We start from the raw sequence: 26,340 nt of genomic DNA, 5'->3' as shown, positions 1-26,340 counted from the left end.
TTCGGTCACCGAAAACGGAGCTTTTCAAAAACGCTCACCAATGAGCGTTTGGACTTGGAGCGTGAAATAGTGTATTTTTATATTTTATTGTAAATAATTTTAGAGGGCCACTGGTTTGTTAGTATTTTTATATTATTTTAGTGCTACCCTCGTTAAATAAACCTACTAATGAAGCGTATCGTTTTCAAATTTACCCGGGTTAATGTGGACGGAAAACATTTTACGCGGCGTTTTCAAATTTCTCCGTTTTTAAATTTACCCGGGTCAGTGTGGACGGGGCCTAAGTTTCGAAAATTGAGAAATGTACTGCGCTTTTTCGTTCAATAGTAAACCGTAACTAGGAAGTATTGTTTACGGTATTATGTTAATGTATAGACGTTTATTCAATATCTGTTTCTCAATTTAGATAGAACCTGCACAGGAGTTCACAATTAAATAAAATGATCTCTTTGTCAGCATTGACGTTTATAAGGCTTGTGCTATTCTACTCTGCCAGGGGTGAGTTAAGGTTTTTTTGTTACAATAGTTAGTTAGATAGTTAGGGCGCATTTTTTTTACCCACAATTCTGGAATAAGAATGGTTGGTACAGAATGCTAGGAATAATTCGGATTGCCTGCATTAAAAAAAAACGCCCATGAAGTCGAGATGATATGCGCGGTTCTGGTACGAGTAAACATTGCGCAACAAATATGGCGGACGACGAAGAGGCTGTCCTTGCAGCCATTGTCGCAGCAAATTTTATACTAAATAAAGATGAGGAACAAAGTACGGAGACTGTAATGGATTTGCCGAATGTTCTGGCAGTGTTATTTACAAAGGAGAGGAGTCACATCCCTCGAATCACGGGCTATGCCGTGCGCCATAGGATACTATGGTTCTCATTGTACCTGAGAAGACCAAAGTAAGGGCGACAAAGGGGCGAAGACCAAGCAGCCATGGCAGTGCAAATGTTGAAGATGCATATATGCGATAAGCCGAATCACATGGGAAAAGAATGTCAGGGTTCTCGTAAACATACGTGCTGCAAATGTAGAAATCGTGGGCACATAAATGTCTGTTATCACACGAAACAGGATAAACAGTACAAGGGAAGATGCAAATCCGGAGGAAAACGAGAAGGTGTACGAAACATAGGCGACCAACCTGACCAAGGTGACGAGGAAGGAAGCGAAGTCAATAAGGTTGACGGATTCTATGTCTTCAGCGCTTCAGAGGGTGAGTCAAACACTTTAGCTCTTATGATTGAAAGTGAACCTGTCAATGTCATCATAGACTCAGGTGCTACCTGAGCAAGTGTCCAAAAGAAGGCTAGCGTTGTTGGACACTGACAGAAAAGTTTATGCTTATGCATCTAAGGAGCCTTTCAAGCTTAGTACAAAATGCATTTTGAATATTTGTGTACCTGATACACAAACGTCGTTGAAAGCTGAGTTCTTATTATTTCCGGGCACCGCAGAAACGTTAGTGGACAAAAGCTCTTCTGAAGAATTAAGTGTCCTCAAAGAAGCTGTATCTGTAAATGCTTGTGAATCTTAAAAACGTCACTCTTAAGAAGGCTGCCCTAAAGGGAAAGTACCCACAAGTGTTTACTGGCCTTAAAAAATTGAAAAAATTTTCAACTAAAACTGCATAAGGACGAAAGAGTCACCCTGGTTGCTCAAGCCATGCGAAGAATTCCGTTCATGATCAGCAACGAACAATTAAGGTCTTTGACAAACTAGAGGAACTTGAACTACTTGATGTGATAAAAAACGTTGGTGGGCCAACAAGTTGGATTAACCCGCTTGTGTGCATATGCTTAGACATGAGGCAGGCCAATCGAACAATACTGAGAGAGAAACACCCTGTGCCTACCACTGGAAGTTTCAGGGGCAAAAGTATTCTCCAAGTCAGGATTTGAACATGGCATTTCATCAAGTAGAGCTTGCTCTGGAGACAAACATTTGTTATTTTGTGTCAATATGGCCACTGAAAAAAATTCCAACAACTCATCTGCCAGGTGATCAAAGATTGCTCTGGTGCTCACAATATTCAATGTTCCGTGCAGATGGCGCTTCTGAAGAAGAGCATGATGGAAGGCTGATTCAAGTGATCAAAAAATTATAACAGAGTGGTTTAACACTGAACTACGAAAGTGCCAGATAGGTATGAGTAGCATGGAGTACCTTGGTAACGTGTTAACTGACAAGGGATTTCAAGTATCTGGTGACAACTTTTTGAAGTTATTGTGCAAGCAAAAGGCCAATCCAATCAGATTTGCGAAGCTTCCTTGTTTTGGTACAATATTCTTCAAGGTTATCCCAAACTTCGCGATCATTGGCAGCCCACTGTGGGATCTCACCAAATCAAATGCCAAGTGGAAAAAGGCACTGCTGAAGAGAATGCTTTCCAAGCAGTACAAATGCAGCTGACGCAGGCACCAGTTATGGACAGGCAAGGCCGGAGCAGAGACCCGTGTCACTACAGATGCCTCGCCAGTTGGTGTCGGAGCGGTATTGGAACAAAAGCAAGAGGATTGGCCTGTACAGACCAGTGCACTAAACTAGCAGAAAACTAATTTCACCAGAAAGCAGATGTTCTCAGTTGAGAGGATAGCACTGGCGGTAAAGTAGGGCTGTGAAAAATTCACAGTGGGCATATATAAGACCTCGAAAGTGTCGGGGTAGTTATAACTTTTAGAGCTTTTATGCAATTAATCTGAAACTTTACAACATTATAGAACTTTTGATTTACTACACTGAATCCTATGGTATTAGTTTTTTTCAGATTTCGACATTTTTGGCGGGAAAACGACATCACCAAATTGACGACAAAATGTATTTTTATTACTATGGGATAACTAATAAAGTTTTCTCAAAGGACTTGCCACAAAAAAAGCTACAAATAGAAAAAAGTAATATGTCTAACCATTTAAAAGATATAACCTTTTGAAATTTGAATTTCTCGTCATTTTGGGCTATTTTTAGTAATATCTTAAACACGATTTATTTCTCGGTGTAGGACAACTTTAAGAAAATCAATCCGGCCCTTTTTAACAATGTTATGCAGCGGAGCTTTGCTAGTTAAGGTTGTAAAAACTTGCTAGTTGTAAAACATCAGTTATATTTTAAACGGCCCCCGGGTCACTCAAAAAGAACACGAAAGTTGTTGTTCAAGTTGTTCATTGGTGTACAAGAGATATGTAAGGCTATAGTAAGAGCGCAAAGTATAATTCTGTTATGATAAAATCAGTTGTCTCTTGTTTGATATACGTCGACAAAAAAAGGAAATTAATAACCTCCTGACATAGAGGAACAGACATAAACCCTGAGGTAAACTTTGTACCTAATGACAAGTACCAACTTTACTCTTCAGATACGAAGATCCGTCTTAGTGGCCATAACGCGTCTTACGCTGGCCGCGTTGAAGTATTTTCTCATGGAGTTTGGGGACGGGTCATGCAACATCCACTTTCGCCAAATTGGAAGTGGACTCAAAAAGAGGCTACCGTGGTATGCAGGCAGCTTGGCTTCCCAGGAGCCATTACAGCTTTGAGTTATTCACCGTTTGGAGTCGGTTCGGGACCAGTCCTAATGAATGATGTAAAATGTACGGGTAGTGAGAAGACCATACAACAATGTCGGTATCGTAATTGGGTCAATAGTAGAGTGTATAGCGGTTATGAAGTGGGAGTGATTTGTAAGACAGGCTATTCCGATCCTAGTGACAGCGGTAAGTGCCTCGTGTAAAATGTATTGTTTCTATTTAAAATATAAACTAGAGTGAATTACCAGGATTTCTCTCGCTGCAAAAAATCATATCTTTACACTGTAAAAGATATGATTTCTTTCACATATGAAGATATCGATTTCGAAACGTTTCCTGACATGTTTGCCCTGTTTCAATGCTGACTGTCAAAGTTAATCGATATTAAGTCGAAACATCTTCGGAGGTTCCTCGGCAATCTTTGGCAATGTTCGGAAACCTTTGGAAAAGTTCGGAAATATTCGTACGACCTTAGGACAACATTTTGAAATTTTTTGGAAGTCTTGGGAAAACGTAATTATTGTTGAAAACGTAATTATAAGGTTTATATAATATATAAACAGGATAATATATGGTTGCTTGGAGATATGAAATTTATTTTCTCTTGTTCAAATCGATATCTCACGAGTGAGCGCAGCGAATGAGAGAGATATCGATTTGAACACGAGAAGATAAATTTCGTATCTCCAGGCAACGATGTATATTCCTCTATTTATTCTGTTAATAAATTGCAATTGCAACGAAATCTTAGTTGCACAATAATAATAAGAATGTCAACTTGGTTCAATAGCGTGGTGTAAGCGGTTGTAAAAAGAGAGTAATGAAAGACAGACCGAAAATGCTTCTGGTCATGTACTGTTTGTGAAATGCTGAGTGCTAAAGTCAGAGAAAGAAAAAAATAAGGAAACGAATCTCAAAACTTAATAAAGTAAAAAATCAGTTGTGTAAAGGATCTTAGAAGATTTGGTGTTGGTATATTCAGTAAAGTTAAATTATTTTAAACATTTATTGCCAAGGAGGCAGCCTCGCACGTTTTCTATTTCGGCTGTACTTGGCAATAAATGTTTAAAATAATTTAACTTTACTGAATATACTACACCAAATTTTCTAAGATCCTTTACAGGCAACTGATTTTTTACTTTATTAAAGTTTTGAGATTCGTTTTTTATTTTTCTTTTCTGACTTTAGCATTTCACAACAGTACATGACCAGAAGCATTTTCGGTTCGTCTTTCATTACCTCTTTTACAACCGCTTACACCAATGCTACCGGAATCAGGTTGACATTCTTATTATTATTACCAAGATTGTTGCAATTGCAATTTATCAACAGAATAAATAGAGGAATATACTATCGTCGTTCGGAGATGAAGGAGTCTTCTTGTTCAAATCGATATCTCACGAGTGAGCGCAGCGAATGAGAGAGATATCGATTTGAACACGAGAAGATAAATTTCGTATCTCCAGGCAACGATGTATATTCCTCTATTTATTCTGTTAATAAATTGCAATTGCAACGAAATCTTAGTTGCACAATAATAATAAGAATGTCAACTTGGTTCAATAGCGTGGTGTAAGCGGTTGTAAAAAGAGAGTAATGAAAGACAGACCGAAAATGCTTCTGGTCATGTACTGTTTGTGAAATGCTGAGTGCTAAAGTCAGAGAAAGAAAAAAATAAGGAAACGAATCTCAAAACTTAATAAAGTAAAAAATCAGTTGTGTAAAGGATCTTAGAAGATTTGGTGTTGGTATATTCAGTAAAGTTAAATTATTTTAAACATTTATTGCCAAGGAGGCAGCCGAGCCAAGAGGCGAGGCTGACTCGGGGGCAGAATCATAGAGCCGCGTGTATAGCAGAAAAAATCTCAACTTCTGCGTAAGGGACTTTTTTTAACCATATTTGGGTGTAGGTAAAACCCTATATTTGGGTTGTATTGTTGTTCCAAACTGGTTCCCAGTCTCTCTCTTCTTGCTAAAGAGCAAATGACCAAAATGGCGTCCCTCTCATTTTGAACTTGACAAAACAATTTCAACAACATGGCGGCCAGTGGGAGAGTTCGGTTACTTTTTTATAGCAATAAAAGAAGTTTTGTAAGTTGTGTCTTTAAAACAGCGAAAATTTCTCCGGAAGTAACTAAAAAATGTATCTAGAAAGGTTCGTGTTGTCAACATGTGGTGTTTGTTGTGGAATCCAACCATTACGAAATGGTAATGAAAACATGGCGACCAAATTTTCCTGTGCCGGTCGAGGCTATTGTTCTTGCTTTATTTTTTCGAGGCTGTTTGTTGAATTGGTCGTTCTTTGTTTTAGGTCATTTTTGATCCCTAAGTACTTTGAAAACCGTGGCACAATAATTTGCATTTCAGCGCTAAAAAGTAACGCGACATCACAAAATCCTGCGTTTTTATAACTACACGACGATGACGAAATTTTGGGATAAAAACAGGACATTTTTAGTTTTATAGTCACTGCATCGACGGCATCGTAGTCGCGGTTGCCATATCTTCCATTTTGCGCAGAAGAAAAGATTGCCTGCTGCACCATCGTCCAAAAACCGCTGACTAGATCGTGAAATGATGGCGTTGCAAGTTGTGAGAACATCGCTTTTCGGTCACAGTCCACGTGTCTATGTTTCTGCCCCTTCCCCTCCCCCCTGCCTTTGCGGAACGACTTAGAAGCGCGACATAACGGTGCCGGGCAACCGAGTGTGAGCTTTAGCAATCAAATGGTTCCTAAGGGCATGGTGAATAGCTTAACAGTTCTTTGTTTAGTTCACACAATAGTTGTTTACTTCTGTCTAAGCAACTAACCAAAAGAAACGTCCCTGTTACGTAATTTATGCACGGTGTTTAAAATAAAAGATTGTGCACGGTCGTAAAAACATATTTGCATCTTGTTTGCCCCTTTGAAGTTTACTGACCTTAACAGGCATTTTCCTTTATTAACTATGCTAATGGAAAAAGAAAACCGGGTGATAACGGCTAACGCTCTGGCAAAAGTAGGGTTTTGCAAATTATACTAATAAGGGAATAAAATGAATTTTTGAGGGAATATTGATTATTAGCGCCCGCGTAGTGTCATTTACGGCCCGAGCTCGAAGCGCAAGGGCCACAAATGACACTACAAGAGAGCAAATAAACAATATTCCCGAAAAAAGTCATTTTATTAGTACCGGTACTTCAATTCGTCGGAAAGAAAATTTTACACGATACTACTGAGGCCTATGTTTCACCGCGGTCAAACTTCTCATGCAGCTTTTCTTCCTATTTCGGAGATTTCGTTCATTATGAAGTGTTAGTATGAGCCAGGATATAAAATAGTTATCTAGTGTAAACATATTCCCATTTTCTCAGGTAAACGAGTGTTTTTACTTTTTAAATGTTCCGCATCCGAACCAAAGTGCTTTAACAAAATGGCGCCGACAAGTCCGCATATCGCTACTTTCAAACACGTAGAACTTTTTTTAGTAAAGCTCCAAAAAACTTAGTAAATCGCTAGGATCCCGGTAATGCATCGAACTTTGAACTGTGAAAATTAAAACCGTATCTTTAAAGTACTTTTCTTATTTTTTGCATATTTCTGACGTTTGAACGCGGTTGAGGCCTATGTCTTATTGTATAGTTGTAGTATAAAAGAGCAAGCTACAGTGTCTCTGAAAATAATGAGCAACGGGTTGATTCATGGATAATAATACTTTACAAACTTACATTTTCCAATTGAACTTCGGTGTAAAATTCCTGCAATACTATAGCTAAATTAGCTCGACCGGAGATACATAATTCAAGTCAACTATGTTTTGTTTCTCGCAAGACAACAAAAAGTTGCTCTCTTTGTCTCTTCGCGTTGTGCATTTGCTTCTAAATCCGACTTTTTTGGCTGCATTGTGCTCCATTTACAATAAATAGACATTGATTTTTCTTTCCGATCACAATTCGCTCAGTGAGAAACTGTTCGAGGCTGTGAAAGCCTGCAGTACGCGTACGCACCTGAATGCTTTTCCCGCGGCAGCGAAGCTGATTGGTTAAAAGTAATCGGACGATGAACCGAGAACCAATCAATGCATTAACGGCCCGCTAGGAGTCATTTGCGGCCCGCAAAGCACGTGTTTTCAAGAGGGCGGTTTTCAATTTGGCCGCCTGTATTGATAATAATAAAAGGTATCCCAACGATTCCGAGATGATTTACCATTTTCTCGGTTGTTGAATGTAAACTCTGAAAAATGTTTCGATTGATATTCCACGCCGCCGAATGATTTCTCAGTGAAGTGAAACATCAGTGAAAACATTTGGCTGAAATGCAAAAATAACTCGGTGGCGTGAAATATCAGGCGCAAACTCCTCTGTTCGCATTCCACTCGCGTGCATTAATATAAAAATATCTTTCCCAGAAAAAACTAAGTTTTTGGATACCTATTTCTTAGCCACGGCTTACTTAACGCACGATTTCACCGTTTTCCGGCACTGTTATACCGCCCCCTTCCCCATCACCCCGCCTCTCCTGCTCTGGAACGATCAGAAATGTTCAAATGACAGCGACTAAGAATGCCAAGATCTGAATTCCCGCGAGCCGCCCGCGATTGTTGTTTTGTCCAGACCTTTGGAAAGTCACCTGAATCATGTTATACAGCACACCGTACTGCTGTTTGGAGCCATGAAGTTTCTCTTTGAGTGAACTCTCAAAGATAAATTTCATATCTCTGCGCACACGTGCATCAGTTTCAATTTCTAGCTGTACTCATGCAATATACTAGATATTCTGATAGTTTGTTTTCTTGTCCCTCCGTTAGATATTCCAATTCGGCTTCAAGGATCCTCAGTTCCTAACGCTGGTCGGGTGGAGGTGTTGTACCAAGGGATCTGGGGAGCAATCGGCAGACGCAACTGGGATATTAATGCTTCAACAGTAGCTTGTCGGCAGCTTGGTTACCAAGCTGGCGCAGAAGCAGCTTTGACGAACGTCGTTTATGGTCCTATCAGCGGTCCAGTGTGGCTCACTAATCTACGATGCTCTGGGAACGAGAACAATTTGATGAGTTGCTCTCATGATGGGATTGGATTCAAATCTCAATTGCGAAGCCGTTGGTACGTTGCCGGTGTTATTTGCAAGAGTGGATCCGTTCCAAATGGTAATGTGTGAAATTCGCTCCCATTTATGTTTGATTAGAAAATAGCACAAAGTAAATACGTGCGCTGATTGGTTAAAAATTGTGTTTCTATAACTCGATGGAGACACAGACAGTTGTCGTAGACACGGCAATCAATATTCACGGCGCTAAAATAAGCAATGCAAAAATAACAACTAATAATTGTGCCAAATTTTAATGTCACAGCTGACAAAAACCAGGTTAAGACTAAACAAATATTTGCAAATTTTAAAACAAGCGAGTAAGATGTTTACAGAGCCCGCTACACATTCAAAAATAGTCTGTGAAAGAAATTATCGAAGCGGCTGACCTTTCAAAGAAGTATATGAATTGGCGCAACTTCACTCCATTCTAGGCTTTGCAGCACTTCAGAAGTATTCACAGCTCCTCAACTGGACAAGATATTCGTCCAGAATGCCGAGTCAAACTTCTTTTAACAGAAAAATAATTCACTTTCACCTCCAAGGTTCGAGTCGCTCGATCGTCGGTCGTCAAACCATTCGGTTAATCACATAATAAAGCCAGACGTTTCGGGACTTCTGTCCCTTCATCAGTGAAAAATAGCCGTTAAAGTCGGTTAGTTCGATGAACCGAAATAAAACCACAATTCTTGACTCCTTCCAGTGCTGGACTTCAGTTAAACCATCGACTTAGTTATTTCTCATAATTACGTTAACTTTGGGGCCTGTTTTCTTTGTTTGTTTGGCCAAACAACGGTGAATTTTAGCCTTGAAGCAAATGTTGAACAGTTGATTTATTTCTGTTCATCGACTCCCGTACTATGATTGGTTGATTACTGTTGATGACGTAAAACCGCGAGGTGAAGAGAATCTACGTTTTAATGTTAAATAAAGCGCTAAATATTACTTTGTTGTGCGTTATTTTCTTTGTGCTGTTTTCTAAAAGAAATAGAAAACATGTTTTCCGTGTTTCTATCGAGTTATAGAAACACTCGTGAAAGTTTGGGAGAACTCGAAAAAGCTGTGGAAACACTCGTCTATCGACTCGTGTTCCCACAGCATTTCTCGTTCTCCCAAACTTCCACTCGTGTTTCTATAACTCGATAGAAACACGGAACATGTTTTCTATTTCTTAAATAGTGTATGTAATGCCACGCTATACAGTGGAACCCCGATATCCTCGATATAACGATATTCCCGATATAACGATGAATATTCTATGTCCCGGCAAAAGGTACAGTAAAATGTATGGGACGGAACCCCGATATAACGATCTCCGATATAACGATATTCCCGATATATAACGATGAGAATTTAGCGGACCGAACGTAAAATCCTCCCGATACAATGATATTATCAGTACATCGAATTTAATGCAACGGTAACGGTAATCGAGTCATCTCTAACGTTTCTAAAAGCAGCTTTGTGCGATTATATACGAGTATGATACTGTGTCCTACGCCTTCTTATCAAAACTATTATCTTTATCCTCCTCTAATATGTAGTAAAAAGTACTTTTTAGGTTTACCCCGATATAACGATATTTTCGGTTATTTTACGGCCATATCGTTATATCGGGAGTTTCGATATAACGATTCTTCGATATAACGATATAATTTTACTGCTCCCTTGGCATGTCGTTATATCGGGGTTCCACTGTACTGAGCATGCCTGCAGATGTCTCCTATTTCCTCACGCAGAAAGTCTTCACTTAGGCTTCACTAATTATAAGCTAGAAGCGAAAATATTCGTTAATCTGTTTACGAGATCATTTTATTTGGTGGTATAGTGGTATTCGAATTCAATTCCCTTGCCGTGATGTTCTGTCAGATGAGAGTTTATTTCTTATTGATGTGATATTCCGACTTTCAGCCGCAAATTTTCTCGGCAGAAAAAAAATTAATACAGTTTAAGTGACGTTTCGACAAAGCAGAAAGCTCGAACAAAATTAATTTATTTAAACTAAAGTTGTTCTGAAATTTATGTTTACCCCACCGAGCGCGAGGTGTGAATACAAACTGACTCAGGTTTTTTTTGCCTAAGAAAAGCTCACTTTTACACTGAATAACTACGCTGAATAGAGATGATTTAGTATACGTTAAAATTTGTTTAAACTGTGCACTCGGTAAGAAATAAAAAAAAATAACCACCGATTTATCTCAGATAAGTTTTAAATTTGCGTACGTGAGCAACCCATTTGAGTGCAAATACAGGCAAGAAAGAGACGGGAATATTTGTCTACAAAATATATTGATGTCGATAAGGGGATCGCGAAACTATTTTCTATTCTTAGAAAGCAGAGAATTTTTAATTAATTTTTACGAGGCCTTGAGTTGTTCTGCCTTGAGATTGATATTTTTGTTGTACCGTAAGTCATTCATTTTAACCATTATCGATTTAATTTTGTCTTGCCGGCCAGCATATATATTTCTTTCTTTTCTTAGAAAGCAGAGAATTAATAACTCTTAATTAATTTTTACGAGGCCATGAGTTGTTCTGCCTCGAGATTATTATTTTTGTTGTACCGTAAGAAACTCATTTTAATGATGATCGATTTAAATTTGTCTTGCACCTATGGGCTAGCTTTGACCGCATATTTATCCGAATGGAAACATATTAGCTTTGACCGCATATTTATCCGAATGGAAACATTGTTAAAATATATGGGGAGTTCCGCTTTTAGGCTTGCCTAAATCTATATATTAATAATAGTTATTGATCGCTCTTTAGCCCTTAGTTTCATGTTTGCTTTTGCTGAACTTTTTTTTATTTAATTTTTTTTATACTTTATTGACACACAAAATAATACAAGAGAATTATATAACGGTTAATAAAATAAAAGGTAGCAAAAACAATCTTTAATACACATACAGCTAGACAATATAGGATACAACAGGTGGTTTACGTTTAAAAAGCAGTAGTTTTGGATTAACATTGTATCAGCTAAAAGAAAAAGGAAAAAAAGAACAAGGATCTAAAAGATCTAAACGTAAATAATTAAATAAATAAAATAAATGAAAAAAGTTAAATGAAATTCTTCCACTTCCTATATAATTCCTCCAGTTGTTTATTAATTTTTAATGTCAATTTGCCTAAGGGGAACAATGCTGATACTTAAGAAAGGGGGAAAGCTGTCAAAATTTATAGAATAATCGTCTTGAAAGCAGCAGAATATAAAGTATTTAGCGACAAGTGTGACTTAATTTAAGAGATCTCTGAACTGATTGTTGTTGTACCATCCATATACATAGGCGTACGAGGCGGGGGGGCGAGGGGGGCTGCAGCCCCCCCAGCGCCGAAAATTTTCGGGCAAAATGCTCAGAATTCGGGCAATAAGCCAGAGAAAAAATTGAAAATAAGCCGACAAATCTCAAAGTTATGTTCAAAACGAATTACATCAGCAAAAAAGTATTGGAAATATACCAAACTTTGTGGTTCAGAAGTCTAAATTTCTCATTTCTTGTCTGCTTTCGTTTCCTCTCGCAAATTGCTATAATGATGTTCGATTTTTCTCGAAAATTCTGCCTGACCCCTCAGTTTGATTCAGTAGTAATCATTTTGAAGTGAGTGGGAAATTGACGAGGGCGACCAGAAGTTAGGATTTTCCATAGCTTGAGAGTTTGCGCACGGTGGATCCCGTGTAAGACTTTGAAACAAAGCTGTTACAGATCGCTAGATGTGATGAAGCTAATGCTCTGATAATGCTTTTGACCCAAACGTTTAGTTAGTTCTAATGGCTAGCCTAAAACTTTCAACGAAATGTTTTAACCCATTTACGCCTGAATGTTTCAACCACTTTTCTATAACTTTCAAGTGGGCGAAAACAATGTAAATTGGCTCCCCAAAAATACTTTAATTTTTTTCTGAACTAGAGTGAATAAATAAAATATTTCCGAAGAAAAAGGATTCAGTGCATTGGGGGCGGGAAGATGAGAGACGCTGGGAACGAGGTTGTGCATTGACATCTACGGACAACGCCACGAAATTAATTAGAGAGCTTTAAGAAGGCAAGGTGCACAACTATTTCAATGCACGTTTTGTTGTCCATTCTATATGCCTCTCTAATTCGCTTTCAACGCATGTCATTTTTTTTCGGGCAATAAGGTTTCCGCCCCCCCAGGTCCGAAGGTGCCCGTACGCCTATGTCCATATATTATATTACGTTCATTGAGTTCGAATTCTGACTAGTTTTTCCACACCACCAAATTTGGAAAGCATTCCAAAACGCAGAGACTACATTACTCTGGAAGAGCATATGCGGAAGGGTTTCTGGCACGGCCTGGCAAGTGCGACAAAGATCGGACTCAGACAACCTCTACGAAACAGAAAAATTCTCGTTGGAAGGATGTTTTGTGTAATTTTGTACTGGAACATTTGTAATTTAACCTCTCGCGTTGTTAAGAAAGGCATCATATAGGCATTTGTCAGGCCTCCTTTAGTAAAGCCATAACGTAAAATTTTAGTCTCAGCTGAAGGTGGTTGAAAGAAATGGTCTAGGATGGCCGCAGTAGTGATATTTTTGGCAGGGGGTTCAAACATGTCCATTTGATTAAGGTTGAGAGGATCTGTGGTTTTAAGTTTACGCCTCCAACTAGCGGGGATAGAATTTATCAGTCCATAACATGTGATAAAGGGAACATCTATCAAAAATTTTTGTTGAAATTTGTCAGTGTATAGAAAGGTGGAGTCAACATCAAGCAGGCCCTGCAGGCGTAAGATTCCGTTTTGGAACCAGTTTTTGAAGAAAATTGTTTTTTTTTGTCTATTACTATCCTACTATTGTTCCTAATAATTTCATTATGGATCTGTTCACTGTCATCAGTAAAATCTGATCTGTAATCTTGCAAGTATTTCAGTACCGAGCAATAAAAAGGAGGTAAATTGTGTAACTGAAGTAGCTTTATATCATAACGGCAGTTTGATATAAAAGGCAAGGCCACCGAGGTGGCTCAGCAAATATTCCGGTATGACTTTCCAGCCACCATCAGAGTTTTGTTGTAATTCTTGTAATCCATGCGATTTTTAGGGTAGTTTCCATTATACCATAATCTATCATCTTAAGACCACCATCGCTTTTCTCGCCTATAATTGTGGCTCTTTTTATTTTCGGAGGTTTACCCTCCCAAATAAAATTGAAAAACAAATTGTTGGTTTATCAACAACATGAGGTGGTACGTACAGTTTTGACAGTGCTTAAGTTTTTACAATGTTAATCCTTCCGACTAATGTCAGTTTTCTGCATTTCCATACATTCAAAATTTTTTCCATGTTGCGTATCTTGTCGCCAAAGTTTAATTTGTCTGCTTTGGGTGAGTCGTACGAGAAAAAAACGCCGAGCGCACAAATAAGTTCTTGTGGCCAGTTAAAATTAGATGGGGTGTCTTGTCTGTCTCTCCAACAACCCAACTACATAGCTTCGGCTTTTGACGTATTGACCTGTAAACCGGAAGTAGAAGCGAATTTATTTAGCATATGTAGTAAATGTTCTATTGAGTTGAGGTCGCTCACAAAAACGGTAGTACCGTCTGCATACATGTACATAGTGGTTTTTATTTATTTTTCTCCGATTCTGATACCTTCACGTTCATCACGTTTGATGGCTCTGGCAAAAAGTTCAAAGCCAATAACAGAAAGTAAACCTGATAATGGACAGCCCTGTCTCAAAAGTGTGAAGCGTGCCCGTTGTTTAAAACGCAGCTGGAGATATCAGTGTGAAGAGTTTGAAACCATTGTAAAAAATTAGCGCCAAAATTAAAATGGATAAGGACCTTTTCTAAGTAATGCCACTCAATGGTGTCGAACGCTTTGCGAAAATCAAGAAAGACGGCAATTCCTGGCAGATTTTCTTTGTCGGTGTAGAACATTAGATCTTGTATTTAGTCTAATGTTTTCGCCGATATAACGTCCTTTTACATAGCCTGTTTGGTCAGGATTTGCTAGTTACGGTAGAACGTTTTCTAAGCGTTTAGCTAAAACCTTGGTGAGGATTTTATAATCCACATTTAACAGATCGGTCTAAGATTTTCCAGAATTGTTTTATCCTTATTCTTTTTTGGGATAAGAGAGATAATTGCGCGTCTTTGGGATATCGATAGAGAGCAGTTATGGAAGGCATAATTAAAGCTACCAACATTTGAGCTTTTCAGTTCGGACCAGAAGTTTTTAAAAAATTCAACAGGCAGTCCGTTCGTACCGGGAGTTTTGTTTGCAGAGAAATCTTTAAGAGCAGTTAGCGCTTCTGTTTCTGTAATAACACTTTCGCATAAAGCTTGTTCATCTTCGTTTAAGGAGGGAGTGTTATTTGGATTGAAAAATACATCGTTATCGTGCGCACCTGTGGGGGAGATACATGTGATTTATAAAGGTTCATAGAACTTTTTTTTGTTCCTCTAAGATGTCAAATTGACTGGTTGTGAAAGAGCCGTCGCTCAGCTTCAATTTAGTGACTAATTTTCTTGAGTAATTTCTCTTTTCAAGACCATAAAAATATTTATTGTTACGTTCACCTTCTTCATGCCATTTAGCACGGCTTCTAAGAATTGTTTCGCGAGTTTTGTAAGCTATTATCTTGTCCAGACGAGCTGTGGTCGAGTTGAGCTCGTAAATGATTTGTTTATTGTTACTGTTATTTTCCGCTTTCGCGAACAGATCATTTATTTTATTCTGAAGGAATTTTTCCTCGTCTCGTCCTTTTTGTGCTATAATTTTGGTGTATTTTGGTGCATTACTTGTAAAGACTATACATTTTAATGTAATATTGGTTTTATTTCTTACTGGAGATCACGTTCAAGGGCAGTTATTTCTGAATACGACCAGAACTCGTCTCTTCTCCTTGCTATGAAAACATCAAAACGTTTTATCATTTTCACGATATTTTCAATGCTATATTTTCTTTCTAGGAATGTCCGTTAGACTACGTGGTTCGCACTCAGCAAATATCGGACGAGTGGAGGTTTATTACGCTGGTAAATGGGGAACAATTTGCGGTAGCGGCTGGGACATAAATGATGCAACAGTTGTCTGCAGACAGCTGGGATATTCCACAGGATCTTTGTCAGGATATGGACTTTTCTGCTCCGCTGCTGTTCAACACTGGTTTACGAACTTCAGGTGTTACGGAAATGAATCACATTTGGACCAATGTGCATGGGATTTCTATACCGATCTTTCATATAAAGATTGTGCGAATGTTGTGTGCAAAGACAGAATGGCTGATTTAGGTAAATGTACTGATTGCTGTCAAATTTCTCTCACGCCATCATGTTTGTTTTTGCAAAGCGTGATGGGAGATTATGACGTCAGAACGTGGAGGCGGTATATATTGCGTGAATTAAGATGTATATACGTGTATCTAATTTTTTGACTGCGTATTGTTTGGTTCCACAGTGCGAAATCCTTTTTCTTTGACTTCACAATCCGGCCGTAAGAAAAGAAGATGGCGACTGGTACATTTACCCATAATTCTTCAGTTAGAGCACAAAAACCCTAAAAGCGTTCATAAAAACGCACAGAAATACTTAAAACCTGGCCGATACACAATTTGTTGTTAGTGCCGGGTTGATTTTCGCAACAATATGGCTTTCTAAGTATTTGTTGGCTGCGTTAAGTCAGTTTCAAGATATTGTAAAGCCATCTTTACTCTTACGGAGGATTAGCTTGGAGAGCGCGATGACGTCATGAAGTATCGAGACTTCGAATTAAAAACTCAATACCAGTCAAAGAGAGCGCGCATAAGTATTTTTTTTTTCAGCCAGTTGATTGTTAATAGTCTGACCGTTTGGTATGTTGAAGCGAAGACAACAATATAACTGAACAGCATCAGAGGGGCGTCTGACGGTGTCCGCTCAGAGTGATGGTAAATCTGTTTATATGTCCCTAGGATTTGAAATGAGACTGAGAGGTTCTTCAGTACCTCACGCTGGTAGAGTGGAGCTTCGAATCAATGGTGTTTGGGGAACGATCGGCCACGAATCTATTTTCAATTGGAAACGCCCCGTTGATCCTAAAATAGCTCGTGTAATATGCAGACAGTTAAACTTTACCGACAGTGTCTTCGCTACTACTGCTCACGTGTTTGGCTGGGGAACTGGGCCCCAGTGGTTTTACAGCAATGATCTCTACTGTCTTGGAAACGAGACAAATTTACTGAATTGCAGTCACCGCGAACCTCACTTGACAAGGGATTTAAGCTTTGATTTCTTTGGTATAAGTGTTGTTTGTAAACCCGATGTTCCCCAAACCAATGGTAAGTTATCAGTTTATTTATTTTTTTTTTTTCGTTTGTTCGTTCGTTTAATCCAAACATAATACATGCCTTCATCAACGTAGGTGAGTGAATGCGACTGTTCTTACTCCAAGTTTAATTAATTTAACTGCTTTTTAATTCAGCCTAAATACGTTCATTATAGCAGAAACAATAGGTGCACTCGCCGAATTAAATTTCACAGTCTGTGATCTTATTGCAAGTTCTCAGTACGCTAATTTAGCTGCCCTCTTGGCAAAAGGTCGCTAAATTTTCGTCAATCGTCCAATAATGGAATAGGGGGTATCAAAATAGATAGATAGATAGATAGATAGATAGATAGATAGATAGATAGACAGACAGACAGACAGACAGACAGACAGACAGACAGACAGACAGACAGACAGACAGGCAGACAGACAGACAGACAGACAGACAGACAGACAGACAGACGGATCGCTGTGAAGATCAGAAAAAAATCGCGAAATTTAATACACTCCAACTCTAGTTTCCTTTCGAAAACGCGAAATTTTATACAAATATGGCTCTTGATTTTAATACTCACAAAATTTAGTGAGAATAAGGTATTTGGCTGGACTAAATTTTCGCAATTAGGCCACAAAATACATTAAAAGCGTTAAAAATAGACTATCGAGTTCATCTTCCTGTGCATTTCCGTTACAAATGAGTCAACTGTTATGTTTTCATTTATGAAGACGTTTAACCAATTGCTGTATTTATTTTCACATTTTGTCTTAGTTTTGATTAATTGGTAACACGACTTCGGGTCGTCCAGAATTGTCTGTAATCATACTCGTGATTAAACATATCGGGCTACCGCTACGCAGTTGTCCAAATTGGACTTCACTCATTCCTATAACCATTTTAAACCGCTCAGTCCAATTACTATATAATTAACTTATCAATTTCGTGTATTTGTTGTATTTGATAGTTCCAAGTCATTGTGGGACACAGCAATATAATAAGTACCGGTAATTGATAATCCTACAGATAATTTTCCAAAAAAGCCTGCTAAACAAAAAAGCTTATTTATAAAATGAACAACTAACTGAAAAGACAAGTATCCTTGTCGGAATGAAATGAATGAATGAATCAATCAATCAATCAATCAATCAATCAATCAATCAATCAATCAATCATTCTTTTAAACAATCAATCAATCAATCAATCACTTAATCAATCAATAAGAATTAAACTCCACTCACCTTACGTCAAAGCATAAACACCGTCCAGCGTCACTATAATTAGTGTATGTGTTCATTCAGAGGGCAGACACAGACGTGATTAGCACTACCAGCTAACCATATATGTTTTCAAAATACCTGTAGCTTTGCGTTTAAAGTATTTTGCCTTGCAGATTTTCCTCTTCGTTTAAATGGATCCAGTGTACCCTTTGCGGGTACGATCGAGGTGATGTACCAAGGAGTCTGGGGCGGTATACTAGGTGGTCATGTTGATATTAATGTTGGTCACGTGGTATGCCGTCAGCTGGGGTATTCTGCTGCCGAAGAGATTTTTAATGGAGCAGTGTTTGGAAAAGTAAAGGGACCATTGTGGATTTACAGGATACAATGCAGTGGACACGAAACAAAAATCTCAGATTGTGCAGTGACAACATGGGACAAAGCTACAGACCCACTCCTTGCTTTGTATCAAAATCCAAACGATGCAGCTGGCGTTCTATGCAATGAGGGAAATGCTACCGCATCTAAAGGTAGGCTGTGATTTACAATTTGTCAATACAGAAAAAATTTGAATAGATCTCAATGAACTTTCACTCTTATTTTCAATCTTATATCTTCACGCTTTACTCCGCATTGCGCGCTCGGGGCTTGAAGTCTTTGAGCCCTGACTGGGGTCGTCACTGCGTTATAGTCGGCCACTCTCTACTCAGGCGTATAAATGGGCACTGGAGAATGTTGGGGGTAATGTTCCGTTCGCTTCATTCCACGGAAACCGGGATAAACTCCGACCTAATGGGTCACAAAGCTCGAACATAATAAACTTAAGGCTTGCTGTAAACTTTCCTACCTAAAGATTTGCAGCCACAAATCTACATATCTATCTATAGGCCAAAAATCATGAATAATTTTCCCTTAAAGGAAAATGCAACTGCATTACGTAACGGGTGGAACAAGATAAGTTGAGATTTATTTTGCACCCGATATGCCAAACTCTAATGAACACCTACCGCTACCATTCGGTCTAATCACGTAGGCTTAAATATGACGTGTTTTTGAGAGAGTAATAATTGAAATTGATAGTCAAATCTTTAATGTTGTAGTTGCAATTGAAAAGATATAAGCCACCTTCCTCCATTAAAAGATATTCTCAATATTTCTCCCATGTGCCGGAATTATCGCTAAAGATTCTTTGCATCTAGGAGGGGCGGAGAGATTTGATCGTGCTTTCAATATCAACCATTTTGATTCCTCCTTACTCATAATTATTTATCGCTGATAACCTTGTTACTTTGTCTTTACCTTTCCATAAAAATTTGTATATCAATTGGTTTAGTTCCTTAATTATATTTTCAGGAGTAGGTAACAAAGAGGATATGTAAACAACCTTCGGGAGGAGCAAAGTATTGATAATAGTAACCTTCCCGTAGAGAGATAATCCTCTAAAAGACCAGATATTGATCAAATTTTTTATCTTGTCAAGTTTTCTGAGAAGTTCTTCAGATAGAGCAGTTTTTTATCGTGTGTGAAGAAGATTCCGAGTGCTTTTATAGGATCTTGCGGCAATTTGATTGAAAGCGGTTTCATTTAATTTCCTTTCAAAGAGCCTAGCCACAGTTCCTCTGTCTTTGAACTATTGACCTTTAAACCTGATAGTTTTCTAAATTTGTCCAATAAATGAAAAAGTTTGTGGGTTGACTCTATGTCAGAAAGAACCGCAGTTGTATCGACGGCATATTGCAAAAGTTTAGTTTCTTGACGTTCAATTACAATTCCTTTTATCTCTACGTTTTCCCTAACTGCAATCGCTAAACTCTCGACACCTTGCCTGACTCCACGTGTAAGATTAAAGTATTCTGATGACATTCCATTATTTATCACACAACTTTAAATATCCAGAATATCTAATCGGGCACAAGACCGATTCATATTTTACCTTTTGGTACATACATACATACATACATACTTTATTGCATAGCTCCCCCTTGGGGGCTCTTCCGCCATACAGAAATTAAAAAGATAAAAGATAAAAATATTTACAATAAAGAAGAAAAAAGAAAAAAAATCAGAAAAAAAGGGGTATAGTTGAAATAAAAAATTCGCAATTAAAATTATATACATTACAGTTAAAGGGGCATTTACAAATTTAAAATATGTTTAAAAATTCTCTTTTTAAAAAGGTTCAGGTCATTTGTCTCTCTAATGTTCTTAGGCAAGTTATTAAAGAGCTTCGCTCCACGGTAGGCAAAAGATCTCTGCCCTGTCTTTAGTCTACACTTCGGCAGCTCAAGATCGTTTTTCTGCCTGGTGTTACGTGTGTGTGTTATTGAACGTCGCTGAAAACGAAGATGGCTTGGAGTGGCATTATTTAAACATTTCCTTACCATTACTAGGTCGTTAAAAAGCAATTTATCTTTTACACTAAGCCATTGAAGGGATTTCAGGGTCCCTGAAATGTGATCGTACTTTCTTAAGCCAGCTACGATCCTACAAGTATAGTTTTGAACTGACTGGAGTTTTCCCATATTCGCTTTGGTTGTGTTACTCCAAACCGTCGAACAATAGAACAACTTGCTAAATACAAAGGCATTTATGAGAAAGATCAGGGTTTTCTGGTCCAAAAGGTGCTTTATCCTGTTAACTCTAGTTAGTTTATGAATGCAGTCTGAAACGGTTTTAGTGATATGTTCATTATAATTCAGATGGGAGTCAATATACACTCCTAAATCCTTTGCAACAGTTACTGGCTTGATTTCTGTTCCTAATAATGTCGCGGATGGTAGAGTGGCAGGTATCCGTGGTCGATAGTCTCCTGTCGGCCAAAAACGACGGGGATAGCCTGGGCTTGCTGCAAAACCGCTACGGGTCGAAGACCTACGGGTCACGAATATCGCAATGGGTTTCATTTCAGATTTGACAGTAAATCGTTGCAGGCACACTCGGTCGACTTTTGGGCTAATCTGCAACCAGGCCTTCTTCTTTGCTTGGGTGGGAAGACAGAGAAAAAAGACTAAAGGCAACTAATATTCACAATTGTGAAACTAGAGTAGTTTTGACTGAGTTCAAGCTATTTTTGTAAATAAAGGTAACGTCATTCATGCCACGCAATGCTTTTGTCGCAAACTACACGTTTTGCTGCTTTCTACAAATAGCCGTGTGATTTGTCCTGTCGGTACATTTTTTGAGCCGGACTCCACTTTAAAACTATTTTTTATTTAGCAAGAAATATATCGATTTTCATTTCTGCATAGTTGGCCGTCGAAGTCGCCTGTCACAAAGAGTAGAATGTTTGCATAGACATGTTGGAAATATTTTAGATAAGGCACTTCTCAAGACTTCAGCAAAACGTTGGCAAGGCGGTACGAACTTGAATGGAATTTTTGCTTTACTCCACATGCCTGGATAAATTCCTGCTTATGCTTGCAAAGATTTATTTGGTTCCGAATCTTGAATAAGGGCGTATTTATTTGCAACATACGCGTATAGCCGTCGCATTTGCCCGTTGGAGTTTTCTAAACTGACAACTGCGAGGCTATACGTGCCTGTTGTCATGATAAATACAAATAAAGAGAAGGCTAGAGCCATCGATCCGGTTGTATTTCTCCGTTTAGTATCATCCGATGACTCAAGTCCGAGGTTTACATGAGTCACGCGGTTTGCGTGAACTGTAGCAGTGAGCGAAAATTTCCCTTACTAACGTCATCCCTTTCCTTGACCCACTTGCATAAACAAATTCCTGCCTAGGCTCGCAAATATTTATTTTGTTCAGAATCTCAGATAAAATACACTCGAGCGCTAACCACTTAATCAGGCCCGCTGTACAGTAAAAAACGTTTTGGGAACAAACCATTGTGAAATTACTTTCTATGCTTATTGTAGTAAAATCCTTAGTAAGGCATAGTACGTTAGTACTGCACAGTGCATAACCTTAGAGAATTACTTTCTATGCTTATTGTAGTAAAATCCTTAGTAAGGCGTGGTGTTTGTTATCAAGTACGTTTATAGTACGTTAGTTAGTACTGCACAGTGTATAACCTTAGAGAATTATTATCAAGTGTGTTCTATTTTATTAGCGGTTTATAAGCTAAGGGCATATCGTACTTGGTATGGTATTATAAATAAGGCAAATTTCCCTTATTCTCTAATTGCTTGGTACGTATTAGTACGTCTACTAACGAAAAACCAAGAAAAAAGGATACTGAAACGGGCAGCAAATGTATACAAACATTAAATGAAAAATGATGAAAATAGCATTTCCAAGTATCTTTCACTGGCTTTCACTGTCACGCGCTTGTAAAAAATAAATCCAAAGCTATCGAGTCCAAAAAATTAAGAATATTACAGGTTAAAGAAAATTACTAGATAGTAAAGGTGTCCAAGTCTCAGGTCTGTACGGTATTCCGTACTTGAGTTATCCGTCAAAATGTTTTACACAAACTTAGAGAGCTCAGTATGGAAATGCCATGTTGGAGTCCGTGTGAAGGGGTTCCAACATGGCCGCCGAAAATCAATGAAAACATCTGGCATTTACTTCTGCTATAAAAGCGGCCAGTTCACCTTCATGAACACGTAAACATTCACATAAACTCTTCTCGTAAAACCCCAACTGTTTAGATTGTTAAAAATAACAGGATGAGGCATTTTCTTTAAGCATACGTGGCGCGAAACTCCGAAATTCAAAATGATATATCTTAAAGACGGCGGATGCTATCGAGCTGAAAACCTTCAATAAGATATATATTAAGGACTTCAGGGATCTCGAGATTCTGGATTTTAGAATTTTGATGACGTCATGTGAAAACCAAGAATATTTCAATTTTTTCTTGTGCGGGAAAGGCCCCCTAGTGGGCTCGCGCCTTTGGCGCTCAAAAAGTACTCTGCCGCCTACTTTCCAAGTCACGAAGGCAACTTGAAAACTTATTGACAGCCATGATTTGCGAAAGCTTTTACGCTTCTTTATTATATACAGGTAGGGTGAAAGGCTAAGGAGAGGGAAAGGAAGGGAAAATTAAAATCTATGCTTGGTTATATCACGCAACCTTTGACTTATATTGTTTTCTCGCAAGAATAAAACTTAAACGGAAATACCTCGTTCGTGTTTCAAGGAATCAAAGAAAGCTGCACCCATGCCATATATCCACGTATTGACGTATTTTGTAATTTTTTGGGTCATTTTTGGAGATGTTTGGGAGGCGATAGTTTTTCTCAAAGGATTAGTAAAATTTAGACAAATAAGAAATGTTGAAAATTTAATGTGGTTTTAAAATTAGAATTTGAAGTTGAAAATTTGTAGACAGACACCAAACAATCCCCTGACAACCTGGAGTGCTGTTGCGTGGGGGTCAACTGTCTGATGATGTCCCATCAAAGTGTAATGGCTGGATAATACCGGAAAGCGTACGGCCTTCAGGTGAAACCCGCCTTAAAGTATTGCGAATAGGCTGCACTTTGCTAAGTGCTGAAAATTTATATTTTCTAGTCGTCTAGTTCAATCGTTTATTTGTATTGTGCGAAATACATTTATTAATTGAGACCATTATGTCATTAAGTAACAATGCAGTCTTGACAACATTCTAGATATTATGTTATGCGCACTAATACAGCTCATGCAAACTGTGTGACTTAGGCAAACCCAGTCGGACTGAGTGCTACTTAAGTAACTGCTTCGTGGTTTTTGCTGTACTGAACCCTGCCTTTCAAGTCAAAGCGGATAGTTAATTATTAACCGCCCGATTTTAAGCTTCTCATGCTTCTTGTCTTATAAAAAGTACTTATCCAACTCTTAAATTCAGGGTCAAAATTGAAAGCATCCAGGCATTTAAACAAAAAGTTCTATTCTAAAGTATCAAAAGCCTTTCAAAAATCTATAAATATCAACAGACCAGGTATATTTTCTCTTTCCGCGAACTCCATGGTGTCAAGAATCGATCTTACCGCTTCACCAATATAACGATCTTTAACTTAACCGGTCTCAGTAATGTTAAATGATCGACGAACCAAACTAACTAACTAAAATAATGTTTCGTAATTCATTTATCCGTTCGTGCGTTCGATCGTTCGTTTGTTTGTTTGTTTGTTTGTTTATCTATTTAAATTAAATAATCAAAGGTATTTAATTATTGTTCTGATATGACTATATATGGTTTCTTAGATTTAAAAGTAAGGCTAGCTGGCGCACCAATCAACAATGCTGGACAAGTGGAAGTATTTTACGCAGGAATTTGGGGCACAGTACGCAACTCAGGATGGGACATGAATGCTGCTCACGTGGTGTGCCGTCAGTTGGGATATCCTGGAGCTATTTTAATTGGTTACAGTGACCAGTTTGGTGACGGTACTGGACCGGTGTGGTTTGAAAACGTGAGATGTCTAGGGAATGAGTCCAATTTCGGCGAATGTTCAAAAGATGTTTTGGGCATAATTTATTACCCCTCTGCAACAGTCCTGTGTAAATTACCATATCAATCAGGTAAGAAATAATAAGTAATCCATCGTAAGAGGGTCTGAATGGGGGTACCTCGACAACACTTAATTTTTTCCTCTGTAATATGAAACAGTTAAATTTTAGGCATTTTAACACTAACAGTAAAAAAACACTGTAACAGTAAATTTTATCCAGAAAGAAACAAACACGGCTCCAAAAGGGCCAATGTTATTTTGTTTAGTATATCAAGAAGTTTTCGGCCATTTTCCAACGATTCCCAATCATTTCGGAAGATTTCCCGAAGACTATCGAAGATCAGTTCCCGAAGGGTGCCGAAGAACTACCAAGAGTAACGACGATGTCCGGAGACTATCCGAAAATGTTCGACAATATTTTCGTCGTGATATTAACATGTGAAAGACATATTTTTTACAGTGTAAAGGTATGAATTCTTCAGTAAGAAAAATCCTTGTAATTCACTCTTCAAGAAGTTTCACTTCAAGATGTTTCTTGAGGGCTGCCACGCCGTATTGCTTTGAAAGGTCAAAGGTGACCCTGCTTCTATGCCTTTCAAAAGCCGAATCCTCCCCGCATCTATAGAAGCTCACTAGAACTTGCACAACACCGAAAGGAAAACCTCTCAATGCCGCCATGATGTTTCGACTTCGCCTCTTTGCTGGCCAAAGGATCGCAGACTCTTGATACGAGATTGGTCCCCATTATTCACCAGGTTTCCCAGAATACTGTTTATGAGTGATTTTATTACCGCTTTTCGAAGAGCAGATAACAATTTACAATGCTAAGGGACTATCAGTTTTTCACGAAAAACCCTAAAACACTTAACAGTATTTTCTCCGGAAACAGTAAACATTAAAAAATTGGCCAATTTAACAGCAAACACTAAAAATTATGGGCAAATAACGCTAAACGCTAAACCCCATTCAGATCCTCCCGTAAGAAATAGATGGCGGCTGTTCATTTTACCACAATACCTTGCGAACCTAACACAGCCAGTACAAACAAAGAAAGCCATTTTTTATTTTCTGAAATTTGTCCCTGTACTTAAAACATTGTGTATCCTAAGTTTGAATTTTATTGAATTTTTATGGGCGTTTCTATTTTAAGTTTTTAGGTTTTTTGCGCACTTAGAACTGTGGGTACATGTACCAGCCGCCACCGGGCAGCCGCCATCTTTTTGCGTACCATGGTTGCATTCATATTTTTACTTCTTTTTTATTGTACAGCATAGACTGACTACACTGGGCAGTTATTGCAGGTCGATCCAAGTCCCACTAGGCAAAAGTTACTTTGATATAATATTTTGAAACTATAATAATAACAAGAACATTGAGAAGCTTGAGAAGCTTAAAATCGGGCGCTTTGCCTTGAAAGGCAGGGTTCAGTACAGCAGAAACCACGAAGCAGTTACTTAAGTAGCACTCAGTCCGACTGTGTTTGTGTAAGTCACAGGGCTTGCATGAGCTGTATTAGTGTGCATAATATAATATCTAGAACGTTGTCGAGATTGCATTATTACTTAATGACATGATGGTTTCAATTTATAAATGTATCTCACACAATACAAATAAACGATTGAAGTAGACGACTAGACAATGTAAAGTTTTAAGACTTAGCAAAGTGCAGTGTATTGGTAATACTGTAAGGTGCGGTTTCACCTGAAGGTCGTGTGCTTTTCGGTATTTTCCAGGCATTGCACTTTGATGGGACAGTACTACAACTGTTTACCGGGGAACTACTATTGTCAAGAAAATGATCACAACTTGTTGATGAATGATTGAACATTTGTTTCATACCATTACTGTAGTAGCAATTGATGAAGGC

The 26,340-nt window shown here is 38.3% G+C and overlaps 1 protein-coding gene across 1 annotated transcript; it reads left to right on the top strand.

The window, feature by feature from the left end:
* Positions 1-440: 440 nt before the first annotated feature.
* Positions 441-25,747, top strand: LOC144638415 (scavenger receptor cysteine-rich type 1 protein M130-like). Its single transcript, XM_078497615.1, has 8 exons — positions 441-498; positions 3,356-3,712; positions 8,314-8,652; positions 15,530-15,850; positions 16,510-16,875; positions 18,251-18,607; positions 24,226-24,543; positions 25,743-25,747. The coding sequence occupies exons 1-8, from the start codon at positions 441-443 to the stop codon at positions 25,745-25,747; spliced, it is 2,121 nt and encodes a 706-aa protein (XP_078353741.1).
* The last annotated feature ends 593 nt before the right edge of the window (positions 25,748-26,340 follow it).

Source organism: Oculina patagonica, chromosome 2 (assembly GCF_052425735.1).
Source record: "Oculina patagonica isolate OP01 chromosome 2, crgOcupat, whole genome shotgun sequence".
Taxonomy (NCBI): Eukaryota; Metazoa; Cnidaria; class Anthozoa; order Scleractinia; family Oculinidae; genus Oculina; species Oculina patagonica.
Note: the sequence above shows the minus strand (reverse complement) of the source record. Positions and strands in the feature narration are given on the sequence as shown.

Excerpts from the sequence above, each read along its gene's own strand:
- LOC144638415 (XM_078497615.1), top strand. The coding sequence starts at position 441 with ATGATCTCTTTGTCAGCATTGACGTTTATAAGGCTTGTGCTATTCTAC. Across the intron at positions 499-3,355 it reads GCTATTCTACTCTGCCAGGG|ATACGAAGATCCGTCTTAGT; the intron begins GTGAGTTAAGGT and ends TTTACTCTTCAG. Across the intron at positions 3,713-8,313 it reads TTCCGATCCTAGTGACAGCG|ATATTCCAATTCGGCTTCAA; the intron begins GTAAGTGCCTCG and ends TCCCTCCGTTAG.